General features: G+C 35.6%; 1 protein-coding gene and 1 pseudogene across 1 annotated transcript; one reads left to right on the top strand and one right to left on the bottom strand.

The window, feature by feature from the left end:
* Positions 1-1,161: 1,161 nt before the first annotated feature.
* LOC120131092 lies at positions 1,162-1,272 on the bottom strand (annotated as a pseudogene).
* A 1,287-nt stretch (positions 1,273-2,559) lies between these two features.
* On the top strand, positions 2,560-6,903 carry LOC120130732 (O-fucosyltransferase 38-like). Its single transcript, XM_039147898.1, has 11 exons — positions 2,560-2,882; positions 3,083-3,161; positions 3,353-3,420; positions 4,055-4,143; positions 4,248-4,425; positions 4,595-4,723; positions 4,971-5,107; positions 5,367-5,580; positions 5,681-5,865; positions 6,240-6,332; positions 6,467-6,903. Exons 1-11 carry the CDS (start codon positions 2,700-2,702, stop codon positions 6,591-6,593), a joined length of 1,482 nt encoding a protein of 493 aa, XP_039003829.1. The 5' UTR covers positions 2,560-2,699; the 3' UTR covers positions 6,594-6,903.
* The last annotated feature ends 5,654 nt before the right edge of the window (positions 6,904-12,557 follow it).

The following is a 12,557-nucleotide window of genomic DNA, read 5'->3' as shown; positions in this document are numbered from 1 at the left end:
TAGGAAAATAGGAATATGAACTGTTTTCATACCTATCTGTGTATTATTGTTTTCTTCTTCTTCATTTATTTGACTAGAAGATGGTAAAACCATGTTTTCGTTATTTACTACGGCTATATTTTTAAAACATAATTTATCTCCTGAAGTAACATAATCTATTGTGTTTAGAGGTTTAGGAGCATTAGAATTTTCTAATATTTAGTCTCTTAGTAAAGATAAATATTTTAAGTGTAATAATTTAGGCTGAATTTCAGAAGTAAATTTATTTGGTTCAAAGTGTTCAATAATTTTATTATTAACCTCTTTTATTTCTACCTCAGATGTATTAATATATTCGTTTATAGCAGTCCAACCGATTACTAGATTTTCTGCTAAATATTTAATATCGGAATTCTTGGTTTGAATTCTTAAACATAAACATTCTTTAACTAATAGATCAATTATGGAAATAAAATAGTTTTGTTTAACTTTAAATCCAATAACTCCCATGTGTAAATTAGATTGAATACCACCTATAAGTGCTTTTATACGATTTTTAATCTTTTATCCAACAATACGGCTAATATTGATATATCATGGCCCTTCCTAAATAAAACTCTTATGGTTATCATAATTACTCCTAAATGAATATACTTAACTCGTGAATATTTATGCATAATTCTTTTAATTTTTTTTAGTAAATAGTGTAATTTCGGTTAATCATCCTTTTGCGTCTTTGACTACGATATTTCCACTCACTTTTTAATGTGTCTTTGACTCCAAATTTTAAATTTTGATATTTTATATATTTTTCTTTAAATTTTTTTATTTATTTTTTCTATCATTTCATCATAGAATTCTTTTTCTTCTCATACCTAATTTTATTGTTTCTTGTTCATTTTTAGGTAAATTAGTCATCTACATTTTAATTATTTTTTATTTGATCTTGACTACAAATATGAAAATATGACCAAACTAATCAAACTGATTCAAAATCCACTTAGAAAATGACTGCTTATTCTTTAGAAAATGAATTCTCTTAATTACTTCCAGTGTTAAAGAATGTAAGCATAAATTTGCAGCGACTTTTAGTTTCATCAGCACTAACCTCAAAAACATCCATCCTTAATGCAAGTTTTATTAGACAAATAACCAACTATTAAATAGACTGAAATTGCTGGTCCTGTTCCCGAAAGAACAGCTCTCCAAAAATAGGCGCATGCCGCATTGAGCGGCGAGCACACGGTATTCTTTAGTAAAAGGAGAAAGAGTAGTTCTACTCACCGCACGGCTCCGTGAGTTCCATGCAGTGATGTCGGTTGTCTCCAAACAACGTGGGATCGTGGTCTTAAGTGTTCACCTTCTTCCCATCCTCACTTTAAACTCTCAGTATGATTTTATTCTTGCTAATTGAAGTGTTTCATCCTCCAATATTTTCATTTCAAATTGCATGGCTTATACTGTCTGCTTTGCATCATAAATCGTAGTATCTGAACTTCTGCAATCTTCTCCCCTAACTTAAACATCTCTGCATACTTCTGAATCAACAATGATTTCCTATGAAGCTTGAAAGTTTAATGTTGTAACAGTGAAAGCCAGCAATTTGTTCAAAATCTTTGAGGGCAACCACACCAACCCTAAATCAAATCATCAAAATGGGCATCATCATGTTTCAAATTTTAGTCCCACTCAAGCACCGGAACGAGTTTCACAATGTCTCTGCGATCCAACTACTGATACGGAGACATATGGAGGAGGCGTGTATTATCTGCCTCCAAATGGCCATCTAAAAAATGTTCATCCTTCATTCTACTCAACTGGTTAATTAAGCTAGGTTAGTGTATGTCATATTAAGACATTTATTTTAATAGTCCGGGATGATTATACGATAATGAATGTTCATATGTTTTCTTAATCATTGACAATACAACTACATCCTACAGACGTAACTGCTCGAACGTAAAACTTCAAGAAAAATTAACATTTTCTTCAATTATTGAAGCAACTTGAATTATAGGCGTAAAAGTTTGATGTTTATATATTTTTGTCATCACTGATATTTTATATGTACGACATGAAATGTAATACATTAAATGTGAATCATTGAGTTTTGTAAGCTTAACGTTTAGATTATTTTCTTACACAAGTACATGTTTTATAGATTGTGACGAGATAACCATATCATTAAGAGTTTCAATTAGATTATCCAAGTACAATAATAATTATTTACGTGAGTATGTGAAGGTTAAAAATTCATCCAAATTAAGTTTATAAATATTTATTTGTATGTGTTATTTTTAAAAATAACAAAGTCTTCGATTTTATATAAAATGCTTTTAATTTAAAATTATATATTTGTTTTTTTAGAGAATATTAAGATTATGTTTAAAATTTTATAAAAAAATGTATTTTAGTTTTGGCAAATCAATATTTTTTCAAATATACTACAAGGACTGATGTTGTATTTTGACTCGTTTTCCCTTCGATTAGATCACACAAATCTCTCTAGCTTTTCCTTTCGCCAATTAACTAATTTCACTGATTCTTTTCATTCAACGGTTCTTATCAAATTTCTTAGAACCATCTCTTATGCATTGGGTGCTATTAATTTTCGTATTAAGTTTGTTGCCTTAGAATTTCCCGTTATTTAATCAGGGTGTAAATTATAAAATACCGGTGACGGAAATACAGAAAGTGAAGCCGGAGATCTACTGGTTGAGATGGTAAACCATAGAGGGTCGTCTCTTATGAAAAACGTTTCAACGAGCAAATCAATCTCTAGGAAACAATCTCCCAGGGCCATTGCTCTTTACATATTCTTCTTCTTTGCTTTATCGATCATCTTTTTTGTCTTCAATGCTGGAAACATTGAGGAGGAACAATTCAGCCCAATCTCTGTACAGGTTTGTGATTTGATATTTCTGATCTTTCTGTTAATGGGTAGTCTTGTTTGAGGCTTTTCAAAAATGGGCCATTGTCTTTTTGCACTATCTGAAATTTATTTGCACAAATTAACAGCAGTCTAACCATTGTTCAATCTTTTTTTTATATAAGGGAAATTCAAGGATTAACTTCTTCTATAATTTCTTTTTGAGTTATGCAGATAACTGATGAAGAACTTTGGGCTCCTCCTTCTAGCCGTGGCTTACGTCCGTGTGCCCATCCTACGCGCAAATATATAGGTAAAAATCTAGAAATTTATGAGTTATGCAGATAATTGTAGTTTTTTTTTCTGTTGAAGACTATCCCTTTTCTTTTTGGGTTAGTTCTTCTGTAGAGCTTGCTCTTTTATTCAATGTCTAGTTGTTTCTTTGTTTATCTGTCTGTAATCGATAATTCTGGCTTTCTCTAATATCATTTAATGCTATATCAGGTTCACATAGATCTGACCGGTATTTGACAGTGAACTGTAATGGAGGATTGAATCAAATGCGCACTGGTGTATGTTTTCTTATATCTTTTTCTTTTTTGCTTTTACCTGCTCTTTCCGTATATAGGTGTCTAATTACATTCAAGGCCGCATTCTATGATTAACGATTTTATAGAACTAGAAAATTGCTTGTGTGGTTCAGATAGTTTTTGCCACCTATCATAGAATTTTCTAAGCCTTTATGAAGTTTATGCAGTTAATAATTGTGCTCGTCTTCTTGCATTTTGGCCTCGTACAATGTACTACAATTCTACGATACTCTGGCCTGTAAAAAACAACAATTTGATCAATTTCAGTTGAAACCAGTGGAGTTATTTTTCCCAGGGTTAACTGGTTTTTATTGATGATATGGAATAGCATATATTTTAGGTCAGAGCTAAGCGCTAGATGCTTAGTACTCTAAGAGTAATATGCATATTAGTTTTTACACTTTTAATTTGGTTTGGGTCTATAACTATTGTTGGCATAAGCTTTTATCAGTTTGTGCACCACAAAAAATTTATCTCGGATGTTGCTTGACTGACTTGAACTTGTGTTTCATAGAGTGGATTTGTCTCTACAATCCATTATTTTTTTGCTTTCAAGTTTCATTGATGTTGCATTGCCAGTTCATTGGCCAAAACTTTGGTAACCATTCTCTTGTAGATATCGGACATGGTGGCTGTAGCGCACATAATGAATGCAACCTTAGTTATTCCAAAGCTGGATAAACAATCCTTCTGGCAAGACTCAAGGTATTCTCATTTATTTCTCTCTCAACTCCACCAAAATCTGTAATTGTTTTGGTCTTATTTAGTTTCCTCTAATTACTTAAGGTCTCTTATCTTGAATTGGACAGTGCATTTTCTGATATATTTGATGAGCATCATTTCATTACAACTTTACAACCAGATGTGAGGATTGTTAAGGAGCTTCCAAAGGAACTGGAACATGTTCCTCGTGCTAGAAAGCACTTTACTTCATGGTCTAGCATGGGTTACTACAAAGAAATGATTCGGCTGTGGGACGAATATCAGGTATTTACTTGTTGGCATTATTTGTTCTTGGTTGTGGCCTGTTTTAAATACCTTCCTAGATGTGATTGATCCGCAGTGATGATGTGGGCAATCTGTCTGAGTTATGTTTTTCAGCATATAATGCGCTGTTACCTTTAATCCAAGGATGCTGACCAAGAAACATTTGCAGGTTATCCATGTTGTTAAATCAGATTCTAGACTCGCGAACAATGATCTTCCTCTTGACATACAGAGGTTGAGATGTCGTGCTATGTACCGTGCTCTTCACTTCAATCCCCTCATTGAGAGGTTAGGAAAGGTGAATTGCCATTCTTCGGTATTTACACCCCTATTAATTTACTGTCCCCACACATGAAATAAGATACATGAGAAGCTTTTGAAATGCAGCAAAATTTAGGATTTTATAACAAATTCATTTTGCAATTCTAGAATACAAGAAGCACAACAAACATTCGTGTTTGATTTCATTATCGATTGATTTAAGAGGTCTCCTATGGGACTTCCTTTTTAAGTTATTTTGAGTATGCATGACGATGACACCACAGGAGCTGGTGGATCGTCTAAGAACACGGAGTGGAAAATACATTGCACTTCACTTAAGATATGAGAAAGACATGCTTGCTTTTACTGGATGTACTTCTGGTTTGACTGATGCAGAATCTGAAGAGCTGAGAATAATGAGGTGGGAACCTATCCTTTGTGCTCATGCATTTACTTTCAATCTTAACAGGAATCCTTTTCTTTACCGATTTGTCTCCTTGAAAACGAGACACTTTAGGAATAAAATGACCTGACAATAGTCTCAATATACAGACTTCAAAATTTTGTATTAAGTTCTTTGGAATTTTGGAAAAAGTTGGGCAGTTTCACCTTATCCCCTTTTTTGGTTCTTAGGGGGGTGTTTTTTTAGCTTATACCGATTTTTCTAAATATATTTCCAGGGAGAACACAAAACATTGGAAGGTTAAAGATATAAACCCTACCGAACAGAGAAAAGGTGGCTTTTGTCCACTAACCCCCAAAGAAGTGGGAATATTTCTTCGAGCTATTGGTTATCCTCCATCAACACTAATTTATGTTGCATCTGGTGAAATTTATGGTGGTGAAGCTCGTCTTTCAGAGATCAAATCATATTTCCCAAATCTAGTTTTCAAGGTTTGTTATTGTTATTTTTTCTTGTTATAAATAGTTTGATGTGCATAATCTGCCATGAGGATGTGGTGTCTTCATGACTTGGTGCTTTTGTTGATGACAGGAGACACTGGCAACAAAGGAAGAGTTGAATGCATTTGTTAATCATGCAACTCAAAGTGCTGCACTAGATTATATTGTTTCTTTGGAAAGCGATGTGTTTGTTCCATCATATTCAGGTAATATGGCACAAGCTATTGAGGGGCACCGCAGATTCTTGGGCCATCGAAAGACAATCTCCCCAGACAGGTTACAAATAGTGAAAATAACATTTGGGTTCTTTTAGGAATAGCTTTTTTGTGAGGACATGAGCCATTAATACATGTTTTGCTTTTATGTAGTATTCCCAGACCCATTTTATGCCATGAATGTGGCTTAATGCAATTCATTCATTCAATTCTGAGTCGTTAATTTACAAATATGTGAGAAGTGAGCAGTTGAGTCTTCCAGAGGAATTCATCTCTTTGGATGATGGTTTTTTAACTTCTTTTCTAAAAATACTTTGTTCTGTTAAGTGACCTATAAGAACATCCTTTTGTGATTTTATTTCCACGAAAGAACTAGCATTCTTATTATTAAAGCAATTTATACTCTTATCTCAAGTTTGTTAATATTTTATTCAGGAAAGGACTTGTCAAGCTTTTTGATGAGTTGGAAGAAGGAAAAATAAGAATATCCTCATTCTCCGAACTTGTGTGGCAGATGCACAGAAACAGGTAGGCCGTGGAACTTGTACAAATTAAGTACCAAGTGATGTGTGATTAAATATCGAAGGTATCTTATTGCAGTGTTCAATGGAATGGCATGTTTTTTCTAATGAATTTTGATATTGTTCGTATTTACATTGTAGAAAAGGAGCTCCAAGAAAAAGAAAAGGACCTTCACCAGGAGCCAAAGGGAAAGAACGTTTCAGGACCGAAGAATCCTTCTATGAAAATCCATATCATGAATGTATATGTAGTCCAAAGGGTGTATAAAGATGGCCATGACCCGATTTGGCTTGCTGTCTGCGATATGATTATCAGAGTTGCCCGAGAATCCCCCATTTGAGTGGTTACGATACGTTGAACCCCGGTGGAAGGTGCCCCATATATGAGTGGCTGCCTTCCTTATATTTGATTGACCCAAAGTTCTAAATGCATAACTCTGTTACAATTGCATCGCATAATGCTCTGCGGCAGTTAATAGGTAGTTGAATTTCTTTAATTCCCCCTTTCCTCTTAGTAGGTAAAGCTCACCTAATTTGCCCCTGAATTTGGTTTCAGCTCAGTTTTGAAGAGAACACAGATAAGAAGCAATTATGATTTTAATGTAATTTATTACACAGTTCATATATATATATACGTATATTAAATCCTTTGGTTCTTCCCTACCATATTCTGGTCTTCACTATAATTTATTAGATTGTTCCTTTATAGTGGAGTCCAAATTCCTAGAAAGAATCATGTAAAGGAACTAGAATCTTCAGTCACTTCAATGCATGACAACTTAAATGGATCTAGGTGACATTGTCTGCAGTCAAACTATCTGCAACAATATTACAAGATTATTGAAGTAATATAAAAACCCAAAAACATTTTGAAACAGTCTTTAGTCTGATGAAGATGTAACGCCAAAGTAGAGATGTCCTCATCATGAAGTAATTTGTTAATCAAGATAGCGCAATCAGATTCAAAATGAACATTCTCCCAATGCCTTTCGATAGCAAGATCCAAGGCGGCTACAAAAGCATTAAACTCAACCAAAGTGGGGTCAAGAGCACCTCACATCGATTGAGCGAGCCCCCCCCCCCCCAAACACTTGTCCAGCATGATCCCGAGGGACGATCCCCACAACAACAGACCCCGTTGCAGGATCCAGAGAACCATCAAAGTTGAGCTTCACAACACAAACAGGAGGGGGTGTCCAACGAAAAGAAGCAGCAGCAACGACCAATTCCTCCAAGCTAGAGACCCCAATAGCTCCATGTACCTGGCGACGAGATCGAGAGACCGCCACGAACTCCCGATGCAAAACATGGGCGTTAGCAACAATGACCCACGTCGATTGTGACCTGTCATCATGAATGTATGTGTTACGACTATTCCATAAGTTCCAAAAAGGGTAACCAAACCCGTAAATCGCTCAAGGCATAAGCCCAATAAACACTCCTCGAGCCACTGAAGAGGATCATCCTCAATACTAAGAGAGAGCCTCATTGGGTAGCCTACAGACTGAAGAGCTTCCTGAGTGCGAGGACAATCGCGTACGACATGGAGCATCGTCTTCTCAATCGCCTGACAAATCAGAAAAAGACCGTCTGACAACCCAGCGATTTTCTGCGACTGTGAACAGGAAAAGCCCTCTTGTCATCCGCCATGCAAAAAATACAGATGTTGGGAAGTACCTGTAACTTGGCAATGATCTTCCACGATTTAGAGATCAGTCCCTGGGCATGAGCAAGTCATTGGAACCAAGAATATCCTGATCGCATCGAATAGCATCCAATATCATGATAATCCCATACAATTGTATCCCCTTGGCACGAAGCAATGGTTAACGCGAGGATTTTAGTAGCATCGATCGGGGATAAGCACTTTGTTGACCAATGCTTCATTCCAACGAGCCATACAAGGGACCATGAATTCAAGACATCGAATGAGATTGTAGTTGTTATCCAAATATGAGCCAGCAAAGGATAACTTAAATGAATCACCCCATGGGTCGATATGCATAAGCGTAGAATTGTTGATTCCCACATGCCAAAAGAGACCATCTTGCATGGCGACCAACACATGGTGGATCCCTCTCCATGCAAATGAGGGGTTATTTCCCAACATAGCATGTAAAAGATCACCATCCAGGAAATATTTCGCACGTAAAACCTTAGCCATAAGACAATTAGACTCCTTAATAAAACACCAAACATGTTTCCCAAGTAAAGTCAAATTGAAATTACGCATATCACGGAAGATCATTCCTCCAACATTCTTTGGCATACACATTGTCTTCTAGGCGACAAGCGGCCATCCACGTGTCGAGATTCGACCAGACCATTAGTACCGACGCATTGTGCTAACCATCTCCTGGATCAAACAGTCCGGTTATAGATAACAGGACATCACATACTGGGGAAATCTTGGGCTACCGCCTTAGTGATCTCACGTCCACTAAACGAAATAAGGTTTTTAGTCCACCCCATTACTAGTGTAGCAACTTTGTCCCTGAGAAAACCAAAAGCATTTGTTTTGTTTTTACCAGTTACCAGTGGCATGCCAAGGTAGTGGCCAGGATCATCGACCTCCGGCACCCGCAATATGGAAACTAAATTTCATCTATCAAGCCGAGTAGTCAAAGGACTGAAGTATATAACAGATTTATCTAAATTAACCATTTGCCCTGAAGAGCGCTCATAGGTTTGAAGAATACCCTTAACACATTGAGCTTCGATCGAGGAATTCTTTAAGAAAATAATATTAACATTTGCAAATAATAGATGGCTAACTCGTGGTCCAGATTGACTGGCACGAATCCCCTTAAGTTTTCCTTTACGTTGCTCAACCATCAATAGCGCAGAAAGTCTCTGAGTACAAAACAGAAATAAGAAAAGGGTGATAAAGGATCACCCTGTCGAAGGCCCCGACTCGGGTGGAATTTTGAGTTAGCGAGCCATTAACTCGAACCGTAAAACTGATAGATTGGACACAATGCATAATCAAATCCACCCAGGCAATGGCGAAACCAAGCTTGAGCATAACCGTGCGTAAGAAAGTTCACTCAACCCAATTATATGCTTTCTTCATATCGGGTTTAAGGGCAGCTCCCTTATTTGGACCATTTTTGGACGTGTTCAAGTAATAAAGTAACTCATGAGCCACTAAAATATTATCTGATATTTGACAATCAGGAATAAAAGTCGCTTGATTCTCACTGATGCAAAAGAATATACGATACTTTAACTTTTTGTAAACACTCATTTTCATTCATATTTTCATTCATATTTTTATTTTGTTTTATACGTATATATATTATATAGTTTTAAAATGATTTTTGAAAATACATATATAATATATAGTTTCTAAAAACACTTTTAAAAACTATCTAATATATGGTTTTTAAAACATTTAAAAAAAATACATTTTGAAAACTTATATAATATATAGTTTTTGAAAACATTTTTGAAAACTTATATAATATATAGTTTTTGAAAATATTTTTGAAAATTTATATAATATATAATTTTTTTTAAAAATTTCTAAATTATATAGTTTTTAAAAAAACATTTTTTTAAAAATTATATAGTTTTTTAAAAACATTTTCTAATTTTTTTATATAATATGTAGTTTTTAAAAAAAATATTTTCAAAAATTTATATTATATAATTTTTTTTAAATAAACACTTTTTTATATTATTATTTATTTATTATTATTATTTATTTTTATTTTATTTTTTGTTTCAGGTCCAATCTGTCCAAGTCCAAGATTCAATATTAGCTAAGCGGGCCTGAACCAACCCAATAACAAGATAAGGTCCAGGGTTTGGAAACCCTAGACAATGCATGTTAATGGCGCCGCGCAGAGGAGGTCAAGTTACAAATGGCACGAGATTTCCGATCGAGATCCTCGGGACTGACCCATCCCGAGGTAGCCGGTCACAACGACCACGAGCGCCCCTATTTCAGAACCAACAGGCCACCAGTGGAGGAATAAATACCCCACCAAGCCATTGCCAAAGGGGGGGGGGAGGATTGACAGAGAACCAAACAGAGAACATCGAAAGCCACATTATAGTAAACCGAAAGAACAGAGTATCATCGAGAGCCAAGAGCCCACAAACACAGTAAGGCAACCATCACGAAAAAATTATCTGTCGAGACAGATTACACAACGGTACCCACAACACGCATTAACAGTAAGTAAAATACCCAACAAATATTCCAAACATAACAAACGCTGCCAAGGAAAACACAAACGAGAAAAACAACATGCGAACACAAATAAGGCAGCAACATAAATGAAAAAAAGGAAAACCACTCGGAGAAGTCCTCGAAGAGTCGGAGAGCCACGTCGGGAAATGTGAGAAAATCGAATGGTTTTCTTCAGATCTGCGTTGTTTGGGGTACTTTTAGGGGAATCAGGCTTCAGATTATTGTTTACGGGGTATAGATGAACATTTGGTGAAGTTTCGGTATTTTCCGACCGCCAGAGGCGACGGTCGGAGCGACGATTGATGGCGACAGCACGATGGCCGATCCCTCCCTCCGATGGAGGCTGCTAGAGAGAGGGCAGAGAGATATCAATCTCTCCCTCTTAGAAAGAGAACGAGAAGTGAGAAATGGGAGGTGAGTGACCTTTTTTGGCCTAAAATACCCTATATATAATCCACATAAAACGGTGCCGTTTTACTCGAGGATCTACTGCGCATTTTCACGCACGGGTAAACTATGTAATAAGTCCCTGTAACTCGTATTGTTTTCATTTTAATCACTGATGGTAATTTACATTATTTTAATTTTGAACTCCAATTTTACGCATGATTCATTTTAGTCACTAATCTTGTGCATTTAATATTATGTTTAATTACCAGCTAATCCTTTATATTTATCATTTTTTTAGAATTTAACCCCTTGCTATTTTTCCTTTTCATTTTATTCCGTATTTGTTTTCATCTCATCTCATCTCATTTTATTTTTATTTTTTATTTTCCATTTGTTTTTATTATTATTTTTCCTTGTCTTTTCACTAAATTTATTTATTTCTTATTTTTATTATACTAACATTTTTATTTTTTAATATTTATTTGCCTCTTTATCTAACATTTTTTACGACTTTTTTAGACTCCCAAATCCGACACATTTCTGGTAAAACGCAGATCAGGTAAGATGGTGTCCGACCCACCTAAATTTGTTTTTAAAGTGGTCGGTGGCGACTCTAACCCAATTTTCCAAGTCGTAGCCTAATTCCGGGCCCAACCGAAAGACGGCCGCGACAGTTTGGCGACTCCACTGGGGACCGGTAAGTGAGTCAGACCAAAATTAATTTTCGGTTGTCTTTTTAAGTGAAAATGGTAAATTTTAATTTTAATTTATTTATTCGATTCCAATTATTTACCTTTGATTATTTTTCAAATAAATAGTTGTACTAATGTTTTATTTCAATGATTTCATATTTGAAAACTTTCATCTTTGGCTCTATACCCAAGCTCCGAACCTGTTTTAAGTAGGGGTGAAAGCGACGCCTTTGTGTGAATTTATTCACCGTATAGGCCTAGCAAGTAACCTTCGGGATTCATATACCTTATGCCTTCGTGTGAATTTACTCTCTGTATATGCATAAGGGAATGTATCCTCCCGAGTTTAACTTAGTCCACACAAGCCTGTGATGGGTTTAGGACTAAGGGTTTGGCAAGCCCAATGGGGCACCGGCAAGGAGAACTCGGGTACCCTTTTTAGAACCTAAACCGGGAGAGTACAGGGAATTAGAGCCCACCCCAAATCCTCATTCTAAACCCTAGGTTGCTTTGTTTCCTACTTTACTTTTTGTTCAAAACATGCAAACTAGACAAATATGCGGTTAGGATTTGTTTGAAATTAGCATGCAGGATAGAGATCATGTCCGGGTAGGAATTAAAGCATGTGGGGTAGATATCATGTGGGATAGGATCTTTCATTTTTATTATTGTTTTGATTTACCTCACTAACTCTTTTATTTTTTGTTCTTTTTTATTTTGTTTTCATCATTCGCATCATTTAAAAGAGGTATTGATCCACCAAAAACGTGTTTGTTAAACATGAATAATCTGCATTAATAGAAAAAGGGGTTGTAATACAAGAGATGAAAATGCAGAGGACAGTCTACTAGGCGACTATGTGTCAAATTCAATCCAGAATATGTGGTACCCATAATTGAAGAGTATATCACTCTGTTGCATTATAAAGGGCTCAGAATGAACCGGGTCTATA

The sequence above is a fragment of the Hibiscus syriacus genome, unplaced genomic scaffold, assembly GCF_006381635.1.
Source record: "Hibiscus syriacus cultivar Baekdansim isolate YM2019G1 unplaced genomic scaffold, ASM638163v2 tig00110548_pilon, whole genome shotgun sequence".
NCBI lineage: Eukaryota > Viridiplantae > Streptophyta > Magnoliopsida > Malvales > Malvaceae > Hibiscus > Hibiscus syriacus.
The sequence above is the reverse complement of the archived record's forward strand: the minus strand, read 5'-3'. Positions and strand labels throughout refer to the sequence as shown.

Coding starts and splice junctions, on each gene's coding strand:
- LOC120130732 (XM_039147898.1), top strand. CDS start 2,700: ATGGTAAACCATAGAGGGTCGTCTCTTATGAAAAACGTTTCAACGAGC. Junction 5,108..5,366: donor GAAGAGCTGAGAATAATGAG/GTGGGAACCTAT, acceptor ATATATTTCCAG/GGAGAACACAAAACATTGGA. Junction 6,333..6,466: donor TGGCAGATGCACAGAAACAG/GTAGGCCGTGGA, acceptor TTTACATTGTAG/AAAAGGAGCTCCAAGAAAAA.